This window comes from Diorhabda sublineata, chromosome 6 (genome assembly GCF_026230105.1).
Source record: "Diorhabda sublineata isolate icDioSubl1.1 chromosome 6, icDioSubl1.1, whole genome shotgun sequence".
In the NCBI taxonomy this organism is placed as follows: Eukaryota; Metazoa; Arthropoda; class Insecta; order Coleoptera; family Chrysomelidae; genus Diorhabda; species Diorhabda sublineata.
Window position 1 is genome coordinate 1,178,171 of NC_079479.1, and position 23,881 is coordinate 1,202,051.

The 23,881-nt window shown below is 31.0% G+C and overlaps 2 protein-coding genes across 5 annotated transcripts in view; both read right to left on the reverse strand.

Annotated features, from left to right (window-relative positions):
• The window catches only part of LOC130445191 (Ca(2+)/calmodulin-responsive adenylate cyclase), a 100,847-nt gene extending 79,256 nt beyond the window's left edge, over positions 1–21,591 (reverse strand). For all 4 annotated transcript variants that reach the window (XM_056780734.1, XM_056780733.1, XM_056780732.1 and 1 more), the window contains exon 1: positions 21,257–21,591. The gene's annotated coding sequence lies outside the window, so the exon portion shown is untranslated. The remainder of the gene's footprint in view (positions 1–21,256) is intronic.
• A 1,574-nt stretch (positions 21,592–23,165) lies between these two features.
• LOC130445364 (uncharacterized) lies at positions 23,166–23,868 on the reverse strand. The gene has a single exon (XM_056780952.1). The coding sequence runs from the start codon at positions 23,788–23,790 to the stop codon at positions 23,215–23,217; it is 576 nt and encodes a 191-aa protein (XP_056636930.1). The 5' UTR covers positions 23,791–23,868; the 3' UTR covers positions 23,166–23,214.
• Positions 23,869–23,881: the final 13 nt, after the last annotated feature.

Genomic DNA, 23,881 nt, shown 5'->3' on the forward strand with positions numbered 1-23,881 from the left:
AATACATAGATGACGCTATATTTTTGACAGGACCGGATCGAGATTTATAAGGCCCGGGGCTAAAGTAACGAAGAAATTCGTAAAAACGAAAAAATTGGAAACAATTATATCAATAGTTTGCCAAATGATGGGGCTCTTTTGTTTGGTGATAATGGCAGCTGGATTATCGTTTATTGAAGAAAATGAATCATTAAAAAGCGAGGAAAAACTTGTGAAAAAAATTTAAACGATTCATTTTTGGTAACCCTCGTATTATATAAGTTTCATTTTTGGTAAAAACTTTAAAGGCAACCCTCGTATTATATAATAAACGGTAGTAGTTCTTCGTATTCGCCTTTTTCTCCAGTTATTGTTGATTTTGATATCATGTTAGACAAATTGAAAATATAAATTAATTTGTGGTGGAATGTATTGAGGTTGTAGATGGAATGAATAACAAGCCGTCATGTCACTTCGAATGTGCCGAACTGATATACGACAACACCAATAAATTTATAAAGAGAGACTTATTGCAATAAGTCTGCTAGTTGAAGTTGGCAATTCAAAAAAAAAATTACATTATAATTTATCGCCGTAGAAATGTGGGTTGTGGATACTAGAATTAATTGATGCAAATGAATGGTTATTATTTTAAAATCGAGTTCCACAAATGGAATTTTGTTAATTTGTATCAGTGGTATCGAAATTTTTTTTCTTCGTGAAACATCTTCGAGATTGTACTGGCTTCGATAAACCCCCTGCTACGTATTCCCGAAACTCGTCAACAAATCTAAAAATTAATAGGATTCACCTGGACTATTTTTAGTACAGACAATTTGAAACTCAAAAAAATTTTGGAACGCGAATAACTAGCAAACTATGAGGAATTCGAAAAAAAGTGTCGAAACAAAAAATGTACAGCACAAAATTCTCTACAAAAAAGTATCTCAGGTATTTTTACATAACCTCAAAATTTCCATTATAAAATGGGTTTTAACGGGCAAATATATTTTGAATCACGAATAACTCGAAAACTATGAGGAATTCGAAAAAATGTGTCGAAACAAAAAATGTACAGCACAAAATTTTCTACAAAAAAGTATCTCAGGTATTTTTACATAACCTCAAAATTTCCATTATAAAATTGGTTTTAACGCTCGAATATATTTTGAATCACGAATAACTCGAAAACTATGAGGAATTCGAAAAAATGTGTCGAAACAAAAAATGTACAGCACAAAATTCTCTACAAAAAAGTATCTCAGGTATTTTTACATAACCTCAAAATTTCCATTATAAAATTGGTTTTAACGCTCGAGTATATTTTGAATCACGAATAACTCGAAAACTATGAGGAATTCGAAAAAATGTGTCGAAACAAAAAATGTACAGCACAAAATTCTCTACAAAAAAGTATCTCAGGTATTTTTACATAACCTCAAAATTTCCATTATAAAATTGGTTTTAACGCTCGAATATATTTTGAATCACGAATAACTCGAAAACTATGAGGAATTCGAAAAAAAGTGTCGAAACAAAAAATGTACAGCACAAAATTCTCTACAAAAAAGAATCCCAGATATTTTTACATAACCTCAAAATTTCCAGTATAAAATGGGTTTTAACGGGCAAATATATTTTGAATCACGAATAACTCGAAAACTATGAGGAATTCGAAAAAAAGTGTCGAAACAAAAAATGTACAGCACAAAATTCTCTACAAAAAAGTATCTCAGGTATTTTTACATAACCTCAAAATTTCCAGTATAAAATGGGTTTTAACGGGCAAATATATTTTGAATCACGAATAACTCGAAAACTATGAGGAATTCGAAAAAAAGTGTCGAAACAAAAAATGTACAGCTCAAAATTCTCTACAAAAAAGTATCTCAGGTATTTTTACATAACCTCAAAATTTCCATTATAAAATTGGTTTTAACGCTCGAATATATTTTGAATCACGAATAACTCGAAAACTATGAGGAATTCGAAAAAAAGTGTCGAAACAAAAAATGTACAGCTCAAAATTCTCTACAAAAAAGTATCTCAGGTATTTTTACATAACCTCAAAATTTCCATTATAAAATGGGTTTTAACGCTCGAGTATATTTTGAATCACGAATAACTCGAAAACTATGAGGAATTCGAAAAAATGTGTCGAAACAAAAAATGTACAGCACAAAATTCTCTACAAAAAAGTATGTCAGATATTTTTACATAACCTCAAAATTTCCAGTATAAAATTGGTTTTAACGCTCAAATATATTTTGAATCACGAATAACTCGAAAACTATGAGGAATTCGAAAAAAAGTGTCGAAACAAAAAATGTACAGCACAAAATTCTCTACAAAAAAGTATCTCAGGTATTTTTACATAACCTCAAAATTTCCATTATAAAATGGGTTTTAACGGGCAAATATATTTTGAATCACGAATAACTCGAAAACTATGAGGAATTCGAAAAAAAGTGTCGAAACAAAAAATGTACAGCACAAAATTCTCTACAAAAAAGTATCTCAGGTATTTTTACATAACCTCAAAATTTCCATTATAAAATGGGTTTTAACGGGCAAATATATTTTGAATCACGAATAACTCGAAAACTATGAGGAATTCGAAAAAATGTGTCGAAACAAAAAATGTACAGCACAAAATTTTCTACAAAAAAGTATCTCAGGTATTTTTACATAACCTCAAAATTTCCATTATAAAATGGGTTTTAACGCTCGAGTATATTTTGAATCACGAATAACTCGAAAACTATGAGGAATTCGAAAAAATGTGTCGAAACAAAAAATGTACAGCACAAAATTCTCTACAAAAAAGTATCCCAGATATTTTTACATAACCTCAAAATTTCCATTATAAAATTGGTTTTAACGCTCGAATATATTTTGAATCACGAATAACTCGAAAACTATGAGAAATTCGAAAAAAGTGTCGAAACAAAAAATGTACAGCACAAAATTCTCTACAAAAAAGTATCTCAGGTATTTTTACATAACCTCAAAATTTCCATTATAAAATTGGTTTTAACGCTCGAAAATATTTTGAATCACGAATAACTCGAAAACTATGAGGAATTCGAAAAAAAGTGTCGAAACAAAAAATGTACAGCACAAAATTCTCTACAAAAAAGTATCTCAGGTATTTTTACATAACCTCAAAATTTCCATTATAAAATGGGTTTTAACGCTCGAGTATATTTTGAATCACGAATAACTCGAAAACTATGAGGAATTCGAAAAAAAGTGTCGAAACAAAAAATGTACAGCACAAAATTCTCTACAAAAAAGTATCTCAGGTATTTTTACATAACCTCAAAATGTTCACCGTAAAATGTGTTCATGTACTCAAAAACATTTTGAATTGCGAATACCTCGAAAATTATGAGGATTTCGACTCAAACTGCCGGGACGAAAAATGTTAAGTATGAAATTTTCTACAAAAAAGTATCTCAGGTATTTTTACATAACCTCAAAATTCGTGGAATTCGAAAAAAAGCGCCAGATCCTACTAATTAAATAAATTGATAAATTACATAATAAAAATAAAAAGTTAACAATTCCGAATAATGATATTTTTATTAAAATTGTCTATTGGAGAAAAATCAATTTGATAAATTGTAGAGCTTAGAGCGATCATTTCACAGCCGGCCGATCAAACAGTCTCAACGACCGCTGCATCACCACCTCTCACACCTGAATTGGTTCCGATTTCGAATTTATTGGTTAAATCGGTTACTCACTCCATAGGGGACTTTTTGTATCAGTGATCGATTCAGAGTCGGCTCTAATGAAACACGCATTCAAAAAAACAACTTTTAAAACTATATTCAAAGTTTTTGCTCAATACGATCCGAATATACAACTGAAAACGACATTAATATACGAGGGTGGTCCCAGAAGTAACTGGCCTGACATTTAAAGTTTGGAGACGCTACAAAAAAAAACTTCGTGAAGATATTTCCATCCAGGGGTTTGGAAATGGACGTGGGTCCATCACAATCAAAACAATGGACTGAAAAGGAGGAATCAACTCCGAAGACGGCAAATACCGTTCCATCAGCAGGCGTCGAGTATTATTGCAACGTTTCGGCGAAGAAATCAAGCAAAAACGGCCGTATTTGAATAAAATTTGATAAAATGGTTCGGCGATCAAAGATTTTCCAATAAAAAGAGGTTATTTCGGCAGTTAATGCCTATTTTGAGGAAAGGATTGTGCTGATGAGGAACATTTAGCGTAGAAATAATTTCATATACAGATTTTGCGACGCCTTTTCTGTCAGTCTTCAAATTTTGAGTTTTAACCTCAATTTGTGACATATTTAATGACATAACCCTATACTTTTGGTTATATATTCCAAAATATTGATTTTAGAGCCTCAATAATACTATTTTTCAATTCAGATTGAATCATTTTATAATCTGTGTTATATTTAGCCCATCGGTTTTAATATTTTTTGAATTATAGGGCTCCAAAGTTGATAGTTATTAATTTAATTTCAAATTTTGATATTTTACCTTTAACCTATTATATCTCGAAATTGTGAACAGTTAGCAATCTCCCGATTTTTCTACTTATAGATTGATTGTTTCAAAATAGTCATGTGAAATATGAGTTCAATATTCACATTTTTGTCGATTGTACGATTTTTTGAATAAAACTCTTTTTCGAAAATTCTAACCTTCTTTTTGAAGATGAATTTCTCATTTTTTTTTAAGAGAAACATTAAAAAAATATAAATACTATCACGGATCAATCTCAAAAATGATAATCTGAAACTAGAATTTATTTTGCAACTTCAAATTTTGAGTTTTAACCTCAATTTGTGACATATTTAATGACATAACCCTATACTTTTAGTTATATCTTTCAAAATATTGATTTTAGGGCGTCAATAATACTATTTTTCAATTCAGATTGAATCATTTTATAATCTGTGTTATATTTAGCCCATCGGTTTTAATATTTTTTGAATTATAGGGCTCCAAAGTTGATAGTTATTAATTTAATTTCAAATTTTGATATTTTACCTTTAACCTATTATATCTCGAAATTGTGAACAGTTAGCAATCTCCCGATTTTTCTACTTATAGATTGATTGTTTCAAAATAGTCATGTGAAATATGAGTTCAATATTCACATTTTTGTCGATTGTACGATTTTTTGAATAAAACTCTTTTTCGAAAATTCTAACCTTCTTTTTGAAGATGAATTTCTCATTTTTTTTTAAGAGAAACATTAAAAAAATATAAATACTATCACGGATCAATCTCAAAAATGATAATCTGAAACTAGAATTTATTTTGCAACTTCAAATTTTGAGTTTTAACCTCAATTTGTGACATATTTAATGACATAACCCTATACTTTTAGTTATATCTTTCAAAATATTGATTTTAGGGCGTCAATAATACTATTTTTCAATTCAGATCGAATCATTTTATAATCTGTGTTATATTTAGCCCATCGGTTTTAATATTTTTTGAATTATAGGGCTTCAAAGTTGATAGTTATTAATTTAATTTCAAATTTTGATATTTTAACTTTAACCTATTATATCTCGAAATTGTGAACAGTTAGCAATCTCCCGATTTTTCTACTTATAGATTGATTGTTTCAAAATAGTCATGTGAAATATGAGTTCAATATTCACATTTTTGTCGATTGTACGATTTTTTAAATAAAACTGTTTTTCGAAAATTCTAACCTTCTTTTTGAAGATGAATTTCTCATTTTTTTTAATAGAAACATTAAAAAAATATAAATACTATCACGGATCAATCTCAAAAATGATAATCTGAAACTAGAATTTATTTTGCAACTTCAAATTTTGAGTTGTAACCTCAATTTGTGACATCGGAAATGACATAACCCTATTCTTTTGGTTATATTTTCCAAAATATTGATTTTAGAGCCTCTATAATACTATTTTTCAATTCAGATCGAATCATTTTATAATCTGTGTTATATTTAGCCCATCGGTTTTAATATTTTTTGAATTATAGGGCTCCAAAGTTGATAGTTATTAATTTAATTTCAAATTTTGATATTTTAACTTTAACCTATTATATCTCGAAATTGTGAACAGTTAGCAATCTCCCGATTTTTCTACTTATAGATTGATTGTTTCAAAATAGTCATGTGAAATATGAGTTCAATATTCACATTTTTGTCGATTGTACGATTTTTTTAATAAAACTCTTTTTCGAAAATTCTAACCTTCTTTTTGAAGATGAATTTCTCATTTTTTTTTAATAGAAACATTAAAAAAATATAAATACTATCACGGATCAATCTCAAAAATGATAATCTGAAACAGATTTTGCGACGCCTTTTCTATCAGTCTTCAAATTTTGAGTTTTAACCTCAATTTGTGACATATTTAATGACATAACCCTATACTTTTGGTTATATTTTCCAAAATATTGATTTTAGAGCCTCAATAATACTATTTTTCAATTCAGATCGAATCATTTTATAGTCTGTGTTATATTTAGCCCATCGGTTTTAATATTTTTTGAATTATAGGCCTTCAAAGTTGATAGTATGTATGTAATTATTAAAGGGACGAATATAATAAATATTTTAACCTAATATTTGTGTTTCAGACCTCGTATTGGCTATATTTGAAATAATAAGCATCTCTTCCAGTTATTTTCACAAAATCTGTGCAAAAACGTGTGGCTAAGTGTATAACTTTCAACTATACAAAGTCTGCCTTCTACTTAATATTTGATTTTATCAGTATTCAATAGGGAATATCAAAATTTAACGAACTTGCAATATAGTTCAGAATTTGTGTTATTAAAGAGGTTAGGGAGTTCGAAATATGAAACAAATTTCGACTATCAATATATACGAGGCGTGAATGAATGAAATTTAACCACTTTAAGGACCTGACACGTATCAGAAATTATTTATACCTAATCATATTTACTTCCACATAAAAACGTAATTATATGTATGAACGGACTATATTTAATATGATATTATGCAGAAATAAATAAAATATATATTATATTATGTTTTATTTTCGATTTTTATAATGTCGAGACGGTCCTGTTTCAATGAAGCCATCACTGAACGTCACATGGTTACCATAGAGAAAAGCACCATGTTTTTATGCTTAAATGAACATGTGAATAAAAAAAAATCGGGCGTATTTATAAAACAGATGATACTAGGTCACGGTAGTTGTTTAAGGCAGTTTTTCGATTATTTTAGAGACGTCAAATAAACAATTCGATTTACATATATATAAAAAAAAAACAAATTTCTTGTTTATTATTATATAATAATTATTCAATTAAACAGCTTTGCCATATCTGTTCACATGTACGTGGTACACGTTTATGACAGCACGAGATATATCACGCAGCGTTGCCAAGTTTTATTTTTTTTTTAATATATTAACTACTAGAAAAATGTATTTATACGAATATTGCTATTAAATTTTGAGATACGGCAACACCGATGTACGGCAATACTATTTGAGTTTTTTATTAATATGAATATAAATATGGCAACATTATGAATGGAACAGTCCCCGTCAAGGCTAAGGATGTCGTAAAAACTATTACAGCCACGTTAATTTTTTTTTAATCAATTTTCCGATCGTTATCAATCCAATAATGGCGAATCGAATTTAATTAGAATTTATCATAAGATGACGTATAGAAAAAAAAATCATCTAATCAAATTTTATAAAAACCTCGTTGACAGCTTATCGTTGTAAAGATACTGTCAACATAGGACAGACATCACAACACTAGGAAAATAGATCGAGAAACATCAAGCTTTTCCTGATTAGATTTTATAATTTAGATCGAATTATTTGAATGCAAAACATAAATAACCTAACCTAACCTCACAATTTGTACAAATATCGTAAAAAAATGATATTAGATATGCGAACGTGCTCTGCGCGTTCTTTCCATGAACTACGATGACCCACGTTCTATTTTCTACGACCTACAACTTCTACAAGCAATTTTTTTTATTATTTTTATGAATTATAAAATAAAAATTTCAATTTAACGCTTGTTCACGTCAACTTTGACGCACGTAAATCTAAAAATAATAAATATTTAAACGAAAAGAGAAAATACGTGGGCGTATACTGGCACCTGTTAATCGGTTGTTTGATAAGTAGTCGAAACACGTCGTTTAATTCGAATTAATCCGAAAATTTCGTTTTTATAGTCGCTAAATTGAAAACTGAATTTCAACAACGTATATAAAGAGTGTCCCAAGTTGTAGCTTTACGTTCACGAATAATTTATTAACCACACCTCGTATATAAAATAGAATATTTGCCATTACGTTTTATAGTCGAGTCTAGACATTCAGACGCCTTGCTTTTGTGAAAAGGCTAATGGATGATGGTATTTGAATGATTTATTTTTGTTTCCTCGATTTGGATGACGATTTACCGATAAATGTTAGGTTAGGTTAGTTTTTAATCAATTTTTTTATTACGTTTACGTCACAACGTATATTTCTACTTTATTTGAATGAATTTTGAACGTTTACACACATACACGTCTTTAGATAGTTAGTCGTTTATTCAATTTAGTGTGAAAATACAAAAATTTTCCTTGGACAGAAGCTATCCGATTGCCATCATTAAAACTTCATTGAAATAAGGTTAATAAGAATGTTTTCATAACGACAGATGGCGTTGGAGTAGAAAAAATGTTTAATTTTATATTCAAATCTCGAGATATTTCCAGCAACGTTGCCGACGTTTAAATATTTTATAAATATACACTTTTGTTAAATCAATTACGTCATAAACTATAAAATTAATGAAATAAACCGACTGTTATCAAAAAAGAAGAACAACGTATTGAATTATTAATTTTTTTCTTACGTAATGGCAACGCTGTATCGGTAAAATCGTAAACTACGTCGTCGTTCGCCATTTTGTATAAAACAAGTGTATGCGTTATACGCAGCGATCGAATTATGACGTGCGCGTGGAATACTAAACGCGACGTTGCCGATTTGTCGACACAGAAATAATTGTTTATATGCACAAAGGTCTTAATGTATTTTCCTTTCAACGATCCAATATGAATAATAATATCAATTTAACACATTAACTCAGTTGATTTTTTTTTTGTTTTTTATCTATAAATAAATCTTATAGCAAATGTATAATAATCCCATACAAAACATGGTTTTTTCATTACTTGATTATCGCTTTTACGTTTAATTATAATATGTAAATAATATTAGGTATATACTGCTCAAAATAAAACAAGTTTTAATAATTCAATCAAGAAATAAAATAAATATCTCTTAATATAAAACAAGTCTACGACATTCGGCAACACTGGATTCAGTATCTGACGAAGAACGATTGCTCATAGAAATGCAAATTTAATTTAGTCGTGATATAATTAACATTTAGCGTTATGTATATACAGTTTGTTGCAAAATTTATTTCAATTTAATTAATTCGAAACATCAAGATAAATAATTATAAGCGAAAATCAATGATTTTTACACATCTTTAGATTCATTCAATGAAATGTTTGACAGTCACTATTAATGGCTGCCAAACAAACTTTAAACATATGCATATATAGAGAGCACAGCCATCTCTAGGTCAGGCCGGATACTTCTGGGACAATCCTCCTATGAATTTCCGATCAACGGGTTTACGAAACGTCTTTGACGGAAATACCCGAGGAATGAATGATGTGATTAATGGCGCTGTTGCCGATAATTACGAACTCGGTTTTCGTTATAAAGTTTAAAACATTATTGATAGTAGTTAATATTTTTACAGGGTCACTCTCTATATTATTGTGGTTTTATATCTCTGTTCGCTTTTAGTACAATCGTTATTGTTGATTTAAAAATAGAAATTTACGTTTTTTTTTTCCGAAATTAGTCATCAAACAATTTACAGCATTTTAGAATTCATACTGTATTAATAGCGTTTATTTTCGGTTATTTGTCATGTCCACTTATTTATATCGCTGATTATACGGTTCACGAATAATTTATAATATACAGAGCGTTCTGGTAATATCTGACATCAAATATTTAATATAAAAAATTGTTTTCTGTTATAGAAAGTGACAAAACAAAACTTTGAAATTGAATGTGATAAATTTTATGTAATATTATACGAGGGTCGCACCGAAAAAACTGTATATGTTTACATTAAACATAATAACTTTATTTGAGGGGACATTATGTATAATATTTGCCTTGTTTTTACCTCGTTCGCCTACGTTATGTAAAATAGTCGCCAACTGAATTATAAATATTGAGAATATAAAAAGTATTCGCGTTTTTTTTTCTTACAAAAATAAATATATTCAAAAATAATAATCGGAGTAGCGGTTGCAGTTGTATCGGTGTCACAACCGCAGCTGTTTCGAGAAAATACCAAAACTCACTATTACCAACCCAAAATCGATTCAAATTTAAATAGAAAACAAAATCCCCTATTTCGATAATTTTTTTTACGAATAAATATTTGTTTTAAACCCAAATTTGAGATACTTTAATTGGGGTTAATCATAACGATGATTTAGGTCACGTTTAAAAGAATATACCGGGTGTCCCTAATAAAATAGCTGCGATTCATATATAATAAATCGATTCTCCCTTTTCGGTGAATAGTTTTGATAGTATCGGTGTTAACCGACCAAAAATTTTGAAAACGAACGCGTTTTAGATAAGAATCCATCCGTGTCGAAGCTGTGGCCACGCAGTTTTCGTAAAAGACTCCAGTCACTGTTTTAACTTGTAGTACCTACTCTTTAATGTATTATAGCGAATTTTCTGGCTGTAAATTCATTTTCAATTCGTTTTAAGCAGCAATTTAGTCATAAAAACAACCCTAAAATTCCATACACGTGTTGTTTCCAACTCTGGTACCAATTCTGGATGTTAACCTCGTTAAAACTGCGGTACTATGATGCCAAACTAATTCCCTCTCGATTTACGAAACAAACGGAACCAAATCTGGACTGTGCAGAGGATGTTAACTGCCATACAGACTCCAGTCACTGTTTTAACTTGTGGTACCCACTTTTTAATGTATTATATCGAATTTTTTGACTGAAAACTCATTTTTAATGTTACTTGATTATAAAATATCAAATAGCTACGTTTTAAGCAGCAAAAACAACCTTAAAATTCGATAAACGAGTTGTTTCCAACTCTGGTACCAATTTTGAAAGTTTGAATATGTTAATCTCGTTAAAACTGCGGTACTATGATACCAAACAAATTCCCTTTCGATTTACGAAACAAACGGAACCAAATCTGGACTGTATAGAGGATGTTAACTGCCATACAGACTCCAGTCACTGTTTTAACTTGTGGTACCCACTTTTTAATGTACTATATCGAATTTTTTGGCTGAAAATTCATTTTTATTGATACTTGATTATAGAATATGAAATAGCTACGTTTTAAGCAGCAAAAACAACCTCAAAATTCGATAAACGAGTTGTTTCCAACTCTGGTACCAATTTTGAAAGTTTGAAGATGTTAATCTCGTTAAAACTGCGGTACTATGATACCAAACCAATTCCCTTTCGATTTACGAAACAAACGGAACCAAATCTGGACTGAACAGAGGATGTTAACTGCCATACAGACTCCAGTCACTGTTTTAACTTGTGGTACCCACTTTTTAATGTATTATATCGAATTTTTTGGCTGAAAACTCATTTTTAATGTTACTTGATTATAAAATATCAAATAGCTACGTTTTAAGCAGCAAAAACAACCTTAAAATTCGATAAACGAGTTGTTTCCAACTCTGGTACCAATTTTGAAAGTTTGAATATGTTAATCTCGTTAAAACTGCGGTACTATGATGCCAAACTAATTCCCTCTCGATTTACGAAACAAACGGAACCAAATCTGGACTGTGCAGAGGATGTTAACTGCCATACAGACTCCAGTCACTGTTTTAACTTGTGGTACCCACTTTTTAATGTATTATATCGAATTTTTTGACTGAAAACTCATTTTTAATGTTACTTGATTATAAAATATCAAATAGCTACGTTTTAAGCAGCAAAAACAACCTTAAAATTCGATAAACGAGTTGTTTCCAACTCTGGTACCAATTTTGAAAGTTTGAATATGTTAATCTCGTTAAAACTGCGGTACTATGATACCAAACAAATTCCCTTTCGATTTACGAAACAAACGGAACCAAATCTGGACTGTATAGAGGATGTTAACTGCCATACAGACTCCAGTCACTGTTTTAACTTGTGGTACCCACTTTTTAATGTACTATATCGAATTTTTTGGCTGAAAATTCATTTTTATTGATACTTGATTATAGAATATGAAATAGCTACGTTTTAAGCAGCAAAAACAACCTCAAAATTCGATAAACGAGTTGTTTCCAACTCTGGTACCAATTTTGAAAGTTTGAAGATGTTAATCTCGTTAAAACTGCGGTACTATGATACCAAACCAATTCCCTTTCGATTTACGAAACAAACGGAACCAAATCTGGGCTGTACAGAGGATGTTAACTGCCATACAGACTCCAGTCACTGTTTTAACTTGTGGTACCCACTTTTTAATGTACTATATCGAATTTTTTGGCTGAAAATTCATTTTTATTGATACTTGATTATAAAATATCAAATAGCTACGTTTTAAGCAGCAAAAACAACCTCAAAATTCGATAAACGAGTTGTTTCCAACTCTGGTACCAATTTTGAAAGTTTGAAGATGTTAATCTCGTTAAAACTGCGGTACTATGATGCCAAATCAATTCCCTTTCGATTTACGAAACAAACGGAACCAAATCTGGACTGTACAGAGGATGTTAACTGCCATACAGACTCCAGTCACTGTTTTAACTTGTGGTACCCACTTTTTAATGTATTATATCGAATTTTTTGGCTGAAAATTCATTTTTATTGATACTTGATTATAAAATATCAAATAGCTACGTTTTAAGCAGCAAAAACAACCTCAAAATTCGATAAACGAGTTGTTTCCAACTCTGGTACCAATTCTGGAAGTTTGAAGATGTTAATCTCGTTAAAACTGCGGTACTATGATACCAAATCAATTCCCTTTCGATTTACGAAACAAACGGAACCAAATCTGGACTGTATAGAGGATGTTAACTGCCATACAGACTCCAGTCACTGTTTTAACTTGTGGTACCCACTTTTTAATGTATTATATCGAATTTTTTGGCTGAAAACTCATTTTTAATGTTACTTGATTATAAAATATCAAATAGCTACGTTTTAAGCAGCAAAAACAACCTCAAAATTCGATAAACGAGTTGTTTCCAACTCTGGTACCAATTTTGAAAGTTTGAAGATGTTAATCTCGTTAAAACTGCGGTACTATGATGCCAAATCAATTCCCTTTCGATTTACGAAACAAACGGAACCAAATCTGGGCTGTACAGAGGATGTTAACTGCCATACAGACTCCAGTCACTGTTTTAACTTGTGGTACCCACTTTTTAATGTATTATATCGAATTTTTTGGCTGAAAATTCATTTTTATTGATACTTGATTATAGAATATGAAATAGCTACGTTTTAAGCAGCAAAAACAACCTTAAAATTCGATAAACGAGTTGTTTCCAACTCTGGTACCAATTTTGAAAGTTTGAATATGTTAATCTCGTTAAAACTGCGGTACTATGATACCAAATCAATTCCCTTTCGATTTACGAAACAAACGGAACCAAATCTGGACTGTATAGAGGATGTTAACTGCCATACAGACTCCAGTCACTGTTTTAACTTGTGGTACCCACTTTTTAATGTATTATATCGAATTTTTTGGCTGAAAATTCATTTTTATTGATACTTGATTATAAAATATCAAATAGCTACGTTTTAAGCAGCAAAAACAACCTTAAAATTCGATAAACGAGTTGTTTCCAACTCTGGTACCAATTTTGAAAGTTTGAAAATGTTAATCTCGTTAAAACTGCGGTACTATGATACCAAATCAATTCCCTTTCGATTTACGAAACAAACGGAACCAAATCTGGACTGTATAGAGGATGTTAACTGCCATACAGACTCCAGTCACTGTTTTAACTTGTGGTACCCACTTTTTAATGTATTATATCGAATTTTTTGGCTGAAAACTCATTTTTAATGTTACTTGATTATAAAATATCAAATAGCTACGTTTTAAGCAGCAAAAACAACCTCAAAATTCGATAAACGAGTTGTTTCCAACTCTGGTACCAATTTTGAAAGTTTGAATATGTTAATCTCGTTAAAACTGCGGTACTATGATACCAAATCAATTCCCTTTCGATTTACGAAACAAACGGAACCAAATCTGGACTGTATAGAGGATGTTAACTGCCATACAGACTCCAGTCACTGTTTTAACTTGTGGTACCCACTTTTTAATGTATTATATCGAATTTTTTGGCTGAAAACTCATTTTTAATGTTACTTGATTATAAAATATCAAATAGCTACGTTTTAAGCAGCAAAAACAACCTCAAAATTCGATAAACGAGTTGTTTCCAACTCTGGTACCAATTTTGAAAGTTTGAAAATGTTAATCTCGTTAAAACTGCGGTACTATGATACCAAACCAATTCCCTTTCGATTTACGAAACAAACGGAACCAAATCTGGACTGTATAGAGGATGTTAACTGCCATACAGACTCCAGTCACTGTTTTAACTTGTGGTACCCACTTTTTAATGTATGATATCGAATTTTTTGGCTGAAAACTCATTTTTAATGTTACTTGATTATAAAATATCAAATAGCTACGTTTTAAGCAGCAAAAACAACCTTAAAATTCGATAAACGAGTTGTTTCCAACTCTGGTACCAATTCTGGAAGTTTGAAGATGTTAATCTCGTTAAAACTGCGGTACTATGATACCAAATCAATTCCCTTTCGATTTACGAAACAAACGGAACCAAATCTGGGCTGTACAGAGGATGTTAACTGCCATACAGACTCCAGTCACTGTTTTAACTTGTGGTACCCACTTTTTAATGTATTATATCGAATTTTTTGGCTGAAAACTCATTTTTAATGTTACTTGATTATAAAATATCAAATAGCTACGTTTTAAGCAGCAAAAACAACCTCAAAATTCGATAAACGAGTTGTTTCCAACTCTGGTACCAATTCTGGAAGTTTGAAGATGTTAATCTCGTTAAAACTGCGGTACTATGATACCAAATCAATTCCCTTTCGATTTACGAAACAAACGGAACCAAATCTGGGCTGTACAGAGGATGTTAACTGCCATACAGACTCCAGTCACTGTTTTAACTTGTGGTACCCACTTTTTAATGTATTATATCGAATTTTTTGGCTGAAAACTCATTTTTAATGTTACTTGATTATAAAATATCAAATAGCTACGTTTTAAGCAGCAAAAACAACCTCAAAATTCGATAAACGAGTTGTTTCCAACTCTGGTACCAATTTTGAAAGTTTGAAAATGTTAATCTCGTTAAAACTGCGGTACTATGATACCAAACCAATTCCCTTTCGATTTACGAAACAAACGGAACCAAATCTGGACTGTATAGAGGATGTTAACTGCCATACAGACTCCAGTCACTGTTTTAACTTGTGGTACCCACTTTTTAATGTATTATATCGAATTTTTTGGCTGAAAACTCATTTTTAATGTTACTTGATTATAAAATATCAAATAGCTACGTTTTAAGCAGCAAAAACAACCTCAAAATTCGATAAACGAGTTGTTTCCAACTCTGGTACCAATTTTGAAAGTTTGAAAATGTTAATCTCGTTAAAACTGCGGTACTATGATACCAAACCAATTCCCTTTCGATTTACGAAACAAACGGAACCAAATCTGGACTGTATAGAGGATGTTAACTGCCATACAGACTCCAGTCACTGTTTTAACTTGTGGTACCCACTTTTTAATGTATTATATCGAATTTTTTGGCTGAAAACTCATTTTTAATGTTACTTGATTATAAAATATCAAATAGCTACGTTTTAAGCAGCAAAAACAACCTCAAAATTCGATAAACGAGTTGTTTCCAACTCTGGTACCAATTTTGAAAGTTTGAAAATGTTAATCTCGTTAAAACTGCGGTACTATGATACCAAACCAATTCCCTTTCGATTTACGAAACAAACGGAACCAAATCTGGACTGTATAGAGGATGTTAACTGCCATACAGACTCCAGTCACTGTTTTAACTTGTGGTACCCACTTTTTAATGTACTATATCGAATTTTTTGGCTGAAAATTCATTTTTTTCCCTAAACCCACAGTTTACTCTGTCTCCAGGTTTCCGAGTTATATTGGAAGATCCTAATTTCATCTAAAGTCTTGTTAACTAATTTTTCGGGTTTCTCATTTTGTTTCATTTGTATAATTAATTTTATACACACCGTTTTCGGGACGGTTTATTATTTTGTGTTAAATAAATTGCAATATTGGGGGAAATGAATACAAAACGAACATCGTTTGCAATCTATTTTTAGAATTTTAGATTTAAACAGATCTCGACACTACTATTCAAATACTTTTTCAGCAAACGCAAAAGTAAACAATTTAAACGATCTCATCTATTAACAGAAACGTAAATAAAGAAAAACATTACGTATAATTGAGTAAATTCTCGAAAATTTTGGTTTTATTTCAACGACAATTAAAAATTCGGACAAAAATGTGTTTTTTTTTTGAGAACTGTCTATCAAAACTACCAAAAACTTTTACCAATGCGCCAAATTTTAAATTTATACGAGGATTGTCCCAAAAGTACCTGACCCAACAAAGAAAACACGAAAATTTTGTTTATTTTTCGACGTTTCAGCTCCGTAAACTTTTACAAGGGGTGTTCAATAACTTCGATAACGTTTTTCTATGAATAATCGTCAAGCTCTTCAAAATAACCATTAACCGACGGTATCATTTATTTATTGTTTTATACATACTGGAATTTTCGTGCGAAATGTCAAAATTTCTAACCTCAAAATGAGAAGTTTCGCATCTCGTCAAGAGATGACGCCAAATACTTCAGTAACAAATCTCAGTGTTGTTACTATGTAAATAGGTTCGGAAAATCGCAGTTTTCACGTAATTGTCTCCTATTGATATTTTCGGTTCGGTTCCCTGTTGCTCCTTTGTCGGTAAATATCCTTTTTCTCTATTAGAAATTTTTATTGCTTGTCAAATTGGTAAACAGAAAATTGTTGCCGCAGCAATTACGTTTGTTTAATTTTTTAGTTAACACATTATAAAAAATATCAGAATACAAACAAAATATTTTAGTCAGTTATGTACGAGGGTGATTCGAATAAAAGAAAAACCCCTCGGCAAACTTTCTGATGCTTTTTTCGTACAAATGATTCAACCCCCGTATTTCTATCGGCATATTTCAATTGATCGAATTAATGATAGTCGCACGGCGGTAAATCCGGACTATAAGGAGGGCGTTTTAGCGTTTTTTTTAACCAAATCGCGCGCAAAATTCCCAGCTTGTGAATATCTGTTCAAAATTGAGTCTTGTGCATTTTTCGCGCGGTTCATTTGAAAATTTGAATCAGTTCCACAGTATTTTGGAAAAATATTATCGATTTTTCTAATTATAGACGTTTTTTAAGTATCAAAACACAAGTTAAAAAGTAATTTGTATATATACAGTTAATTTAGGCGAGAAATTCAAATATTCAAATTGATTTATCGTTCCAAACAAAATGATTAATAGATTTGACTCGTAAAACCGATAGAAAACTGCACGAAAATTATTTTTAGAAGGCGTTTTCTGGAGTCAAAGAAGATCTGTTACAAAGTACATTGACATTTCATCAATTGATGTCTCAATTATTAACGCCCATACTAAAATACCGATCAAATTTTATTAGACCGAGCTTGAATAGAAAATTCGTTATTGCTAATTGACTTTTGAAAGCTCGGTTTTATTAGATTTCAAATATAAACTCGACGAACTACGAATTTTGACACTGACAATTTGTTTTCTCGACGGCGTTGCCAATTTGGTCAATTTTTATCGTAATACCGGAACTTGCAGATCAACGCTTGCATTTGGTGTTAGTACGGCGGATTACCTACCAATTCGACGTTTCGACTGTTCAAAAACGTTTTTGTTTGAACTGATGGTTTGGAGAATGATTCGTCTTTTGTCATTGGTTCTTTTTAACATTTACGTTGCTCTAACAGAACTGAAAGCGAGTTTATCGGCACAATACTTTTGGTTTTTTTCATATTTAACTATAAACTGCGTTGAATTATCTCCCAGTGTATCTCTCGATCTTCTCTTTTTCTGTTGCTTCAAATTCTTGTTCTAAATCGTTTTTTATTTGGTTTTTTCTATCACTTTTAACATAAATTATCGTTTGGTCTACTTCTGGTGCCTTCCCTAGTTCTAGTTTCCGTATTTCTTGTGGTATTTCTTAGATTTACGCACGAAACCATCAATCATAAAGTTTTTTTCCATTCTCCGATGGATTTATGCACCACTACGGCCTCCAACATGTAGAAAACGATTCACACTCGGCTGGAGCATCAATAATGGTTGTAGCACAACGCCGACTGACGCCTGAATGGAGTTTGTAGTGCGAGAGCTTCGCAGTCGTCAACAACGCATGCACGGAGCAATCGGAGGTTGAAAAAAAAACGTCCCTCGTATATATCCTGTCCCAAATCTCGTCCTGGCTCCTATTTTTGTTTCTTAACTGATCTTTAAGTTCTGTTCTTCAATAATTTTTTTTAATTTTTCTTATTATGATTGTAGATAAGTCGAAAATACGTTGAATGTTGGTAGATTTAATTGAATCAATTAAATGATTTCAAAACAATTAAAAACATTCTTGAAATTCTACACACCCTTTCCAAACCGATACAAAAACGCATAAAATTCCGACTACTTTCTAAATCCATTGGAAATACATAAAAAAAAATGTACATCAATTAATACAAAACGCTTGTAAACAACCAGTAAACTATAAATAACTTCATTTTATGAAGATTTGTTGGATTATATTTATAGAACGACTTGGAAGTTTTATTTAATCATTGTTTAATTCAATTAATGCGACGTTTTCTTGTGAAAATACCGCGACAAAAATTATACATTGGGAACGTGGCAATGAAACACCAAAATGTACTAATTCTAATATATTTCCGAGATTTCGAATACTAATGCGTGCACCGTCTGGAAAATGACTAATTGAGGTTTGTAGTGGCTTTAAGTTGTGTAAATTCTTGTAAAAATGTTAAATTCGTTAGATTTTTACAATTTATACAACTTAAAGCCACTACAAATATCAATTAATTATTTCGTACTCGAAATCTCGGAAATATATTAGAATTAGTACATTTTGGTGTTTCATTGCCACGTTCCCAATAAGATAACGCTCATAATATAAAGATTTTGTCGTAATTATTTTTTTTTCAAGTATTTGAATTTAAATTGGAATAATACACGGAAATGTTTGTTTTTCAAAAAAAAAAAACTATAACGGCCACTGTTTTTCGATGATTTTCTTCGCTTCGCTACAGAAGGAATTTGGAAAAAGTCGTCGAAAATCGGCTGATATTGCATGTGCATTTTTGAACATCGAATCGATAGCTAATCCGCCGTACTAACACAAAAATAAAATTACGAGGTCGACGTTTTTCTACACCCAAAGATTCGACAATAGTTTGAGACGCATTCAAAAGTGTATTACGAAAAATAATAAAACCACATATCGATAAAATAATTTTGGAAATAATCCAGGACACTTTAACTTGACACGAATTTCCGAAACGCGCAAGGCGAAGTTCTACTTGGGACCGTCACGTTTGATGGACTTGTCACAAACTATTTTCGTAATCGGGGGACCTTGACATGCACACGTTTCGGAGTTTCACCTACGGACTATTTGTTTTCAATAACATATTATCTGTTCTAAGTCATATTTTTTTTATTTTATTTCAAACGCAGTGATAATCCACCTCAACGTATCCGTGGATTTTGTCGGTTTTTTACTTTCGGCGTTCGAATTTGATTGTCAAAGTTGTTAACCTTGAATTCAAGGGTTCTAATTAACTTTAAACAAGTCGTAATGTACGATTAGATAACGACGAAGATTAAAAATGCATGTAATGAGGTTACGAAGGTTATTTTTTCATGAATTTTTCATAAGCTTGTCATAGTAACAACGGCGAGTTTACTGGGATATTTACCATCCGTAATTTTGTTATTTTTCAATCTTTTTTTCTTCGAATTTCAATTATTTTTTCTTACAACGAATATTAACTTTTTTTTGTTTCGCCCTGTAAGTAACATTAACGATCCGCCGCTCCTCTATCATTTTCCATAATCCAATTTCGTATTTTCTTTCCATCAATTCCATTTTCCATATTTTTAGCTTTCGAATCTAACGAGATTTATAGTTGGAAATTTTGTAAGTTTCAATTTTTCGTAATTTTCAGGATTACTTGTATTTCTGGCACGAAATTCATTCACCAACACGGTGGTTCCACTTGATGGCACGAAAATGTCAAATTTGACATACACAAATCAGTGTTGCCATAACTCAATATTTAACTAAGAATATAATTAAACTATATACAACATCGATAAAATCACCAATATACCGAATAACGATTCGTTTTACGAGAATTGTTCGGTAACTTTTCAACATCAATCTGAATATTCAAAACTCGAAATAACCAGTTTAATTTTATACGAAAATGACAGCTATGACATGGCGTTTCGCGTTGTGTGACGTCACGACGCTACCATACGCTTCACTGATTATTTACCAGAAATATTATTAATCTTTTAATAGAAAAGTTTTTTTTAATGTCAATAATTATCCTATTTATTCAACAAAAAATCTATATTGAGTACGGTCCTGTACATATTCCATCCGTCATTCTAGTATGAATAAAGTTCTTTCAAAAACAGGAATTATATAAATAAAAACGTAATGTATAACTGTGGTATTCAAGAACGAATTATTTAAAGTTGAAAATTTTAATCTTTAATCTTCATTATAATTAAAAGTATATTTGTATTTTGATATGAAATAGGTTTTTAACGACGTGGGTGTAAATAGAGCTTAACACTACTGTGTACCCAACTATAATAATCTATTGTTTTCTTTGAAATAAAAATGATACTTTCGAGATAATGACTCCCACAAGAAATGATTGTTCAATATATGCCACTGTGGCAGTAATGGATTTTAAAAATAGTTTTTACTTTCCAGTTACGAGGATGATTCTAACCTAGATTTGAATACGTATAATTTGAAAACTAACCTTTATAAACCCATGGAAGATAATGCTTCTTTCACATACAGCCAAAGCTGTGGAAAATTCACGAATAACAAAAAACTTGGTTATAGTAAAAACAAAATAAAGCAAAAAAAAACAGAGGCGGGTGTGGGTCAAAACAAACAAAATTCACTTGTCTCACATCACGCAGTCACTTTATTTACGAAAATTATCACTGAAACAATAATCCAAACGTATAAAATATTAATTTTTCATAAAAAAATGACAAGTTTTATAAGTTTTCCGTCAAAATTCGAGGTTGGAAGACAAAGGACGTAATATTACAAAGTCCAAACCTACGATTGCTCGTTGAAAAACAAACTGAATGATGTTGAGAACACGGAAAACCAAAAGCCGGGTGGATGTGTGCTAGACAAGGAAGGCACTTCGACATGCGTATTGAAACACGAAAAAAGTCGTTAAATGCTTATTGGTATGAGTAACACCATCTACGGATGAAAAGAGGAAATTTAAATTACAGAAATTCAATAATATTAATAATTATACCGAATTAGTATCAATAATATATTATTTTTATTAATATTAGAACGTTAATGCAAGGGATATCACGTAAAAATTACATGTATTAAATTAATAAACAAGTTAATAAGTAATCAGTTAGTTTCCTTTATACAGGACCGGTTTTAGAAACAATTTATTATTAAAAGAAAAAAAAATTAATGTAAAAAATATCGAGCTGATAGTTGTCGGTTTTTTGACAGGTCAAAGATAATAGGAAACATTTACTACCATCAAAAAATAGCCATAAGATGTACAGTTTTGTACAAAATAATTTCTAGGTATAGATACAGTAAAGTGAATGCAAAACGAAACAATATAGAGTAAGGGGGGAGAATGCGGTATAAACCAGAGATACTAACGCCGTAATCCGCCATTTTAATCTTAGTTTTGGCGCCATATTTGAAAAAATGATAATAATTTAGAGGCTTTAGACATTACTTCTGGTTTTACATCAAGAAAACTTTTTTATAAATCTGTAATAACTCGATAATACTCTTTTCACAATATAAAATCTTAATCATTAATTATTATGTTGGCACTATTTATGATAACAACCCCTTTTTGGAAAAAAATACATATTTTTGTGAAAATTGCCTCCTTTTCACATAATAATTTCAAGCAAATACTTGATAACTCTATAACTCATGCAAAGATCAAAATAGAGGCATTCTTCGAACTTTAAATGTCGCTCATCTATTATTCTCTCCTCCAAATTTATTATACGAAAAGAGAAATGTTTTATTCTGAAATCTTGTGCATCCATGGAGAGCCTCAATTTCTTCAATCGCAGTTTGGAGGTTGGGAAAGGTGCGTGGGCCTTTTGATAAAAACGCGATCCTTGAGAGGGCCCTACAAGAAAAAATCATAGGGTATCCGGTCACATGACCGTCACGTCAACCTATCATATAACATCTACCATACACATAACTCAACGAAGCTCCAACACACATGAAATGGCAAATGTTTGATAGGTGAGCCTCAGAAAAGACACACACACACACACACACACACACACACATCAGGAAGGTTTAATTCTTGTTCAATGAAAATGTTAGGAATCTGGTCGTTGCAGTATGTGCAGTTGCTTCATTGATTAAAAAAAATAATGCATTAATTGTGGATAATCTTAATTGCATACGAGGTACCTTTCTAATTGAAATCATCCTCGAGATGCAGATGGTAAACTCGAGTGCGTTTCAGAAGTTGTCTTAAAGGACAATCGTATATTTGTCTCCAGATTGGTTCTGTTAAATTAACACCAGAGCTACTATTTCCATATTTTCGTTAGTTGTTACACGGTGCGTTGGTAACAGAGTCCGTTTATAAGAATTTCTGGTACTGTCCGGTAAACAAAAAACTATGAAAATAAGCATCGAAATCGAAATTTTAATTAAAATTAGATTGTTATAAATTACAAATATTTATTCTTGAGAAGTTGACCATTTATTATGTCCTTCATAGTTTTCAATTGTAAGTGATTTGCACCTTCTAATTTTCACACTGATGCTTTCTTCTTCACCTTTTGCGGATAATATTTCGATTCTAGCGACGGTTAACAAATCGGGGTTATTATTATTTTCACCTTTAATCACATCAATTTCGTCTCCTTCGCCTACACCGATACTTTTCTTGGGAATCTTTTCGCCATTCACCCGTATTTTACTTTCGTAGAACATCACTTCTAGTTTATTTCGAGAAATACCGAGTCCCGCTTTCAATAAAGTATCGACTCGCATTGAGGGGACGTGTACTAACATTGTTTTGGTATGTTTATCTTTGATATCGTTGAAAATATCTTCGTCTTTAATTTCATCGCTAGTTTCACTTTCGGATACCCGTTGTGGGATTTTATTTTTGCTTCCTTTACTTTTATATCTAGTGAAGTGAATGTTGGGATATTGGGAAGTTGTTATTTCTGGTAACTGTTGGAAAGAAATGTTATCTTTCATTAACTGTAGAATTGTTCTTTTGCATAATCTTCGTATTAAATAGGACATTATTTACCCAATAAAGTATCTTATTTAATTGTACCATAACCAAATATCAATGATATAACCTCTGAATGTTTGTTATGACTTTAAAAGGATC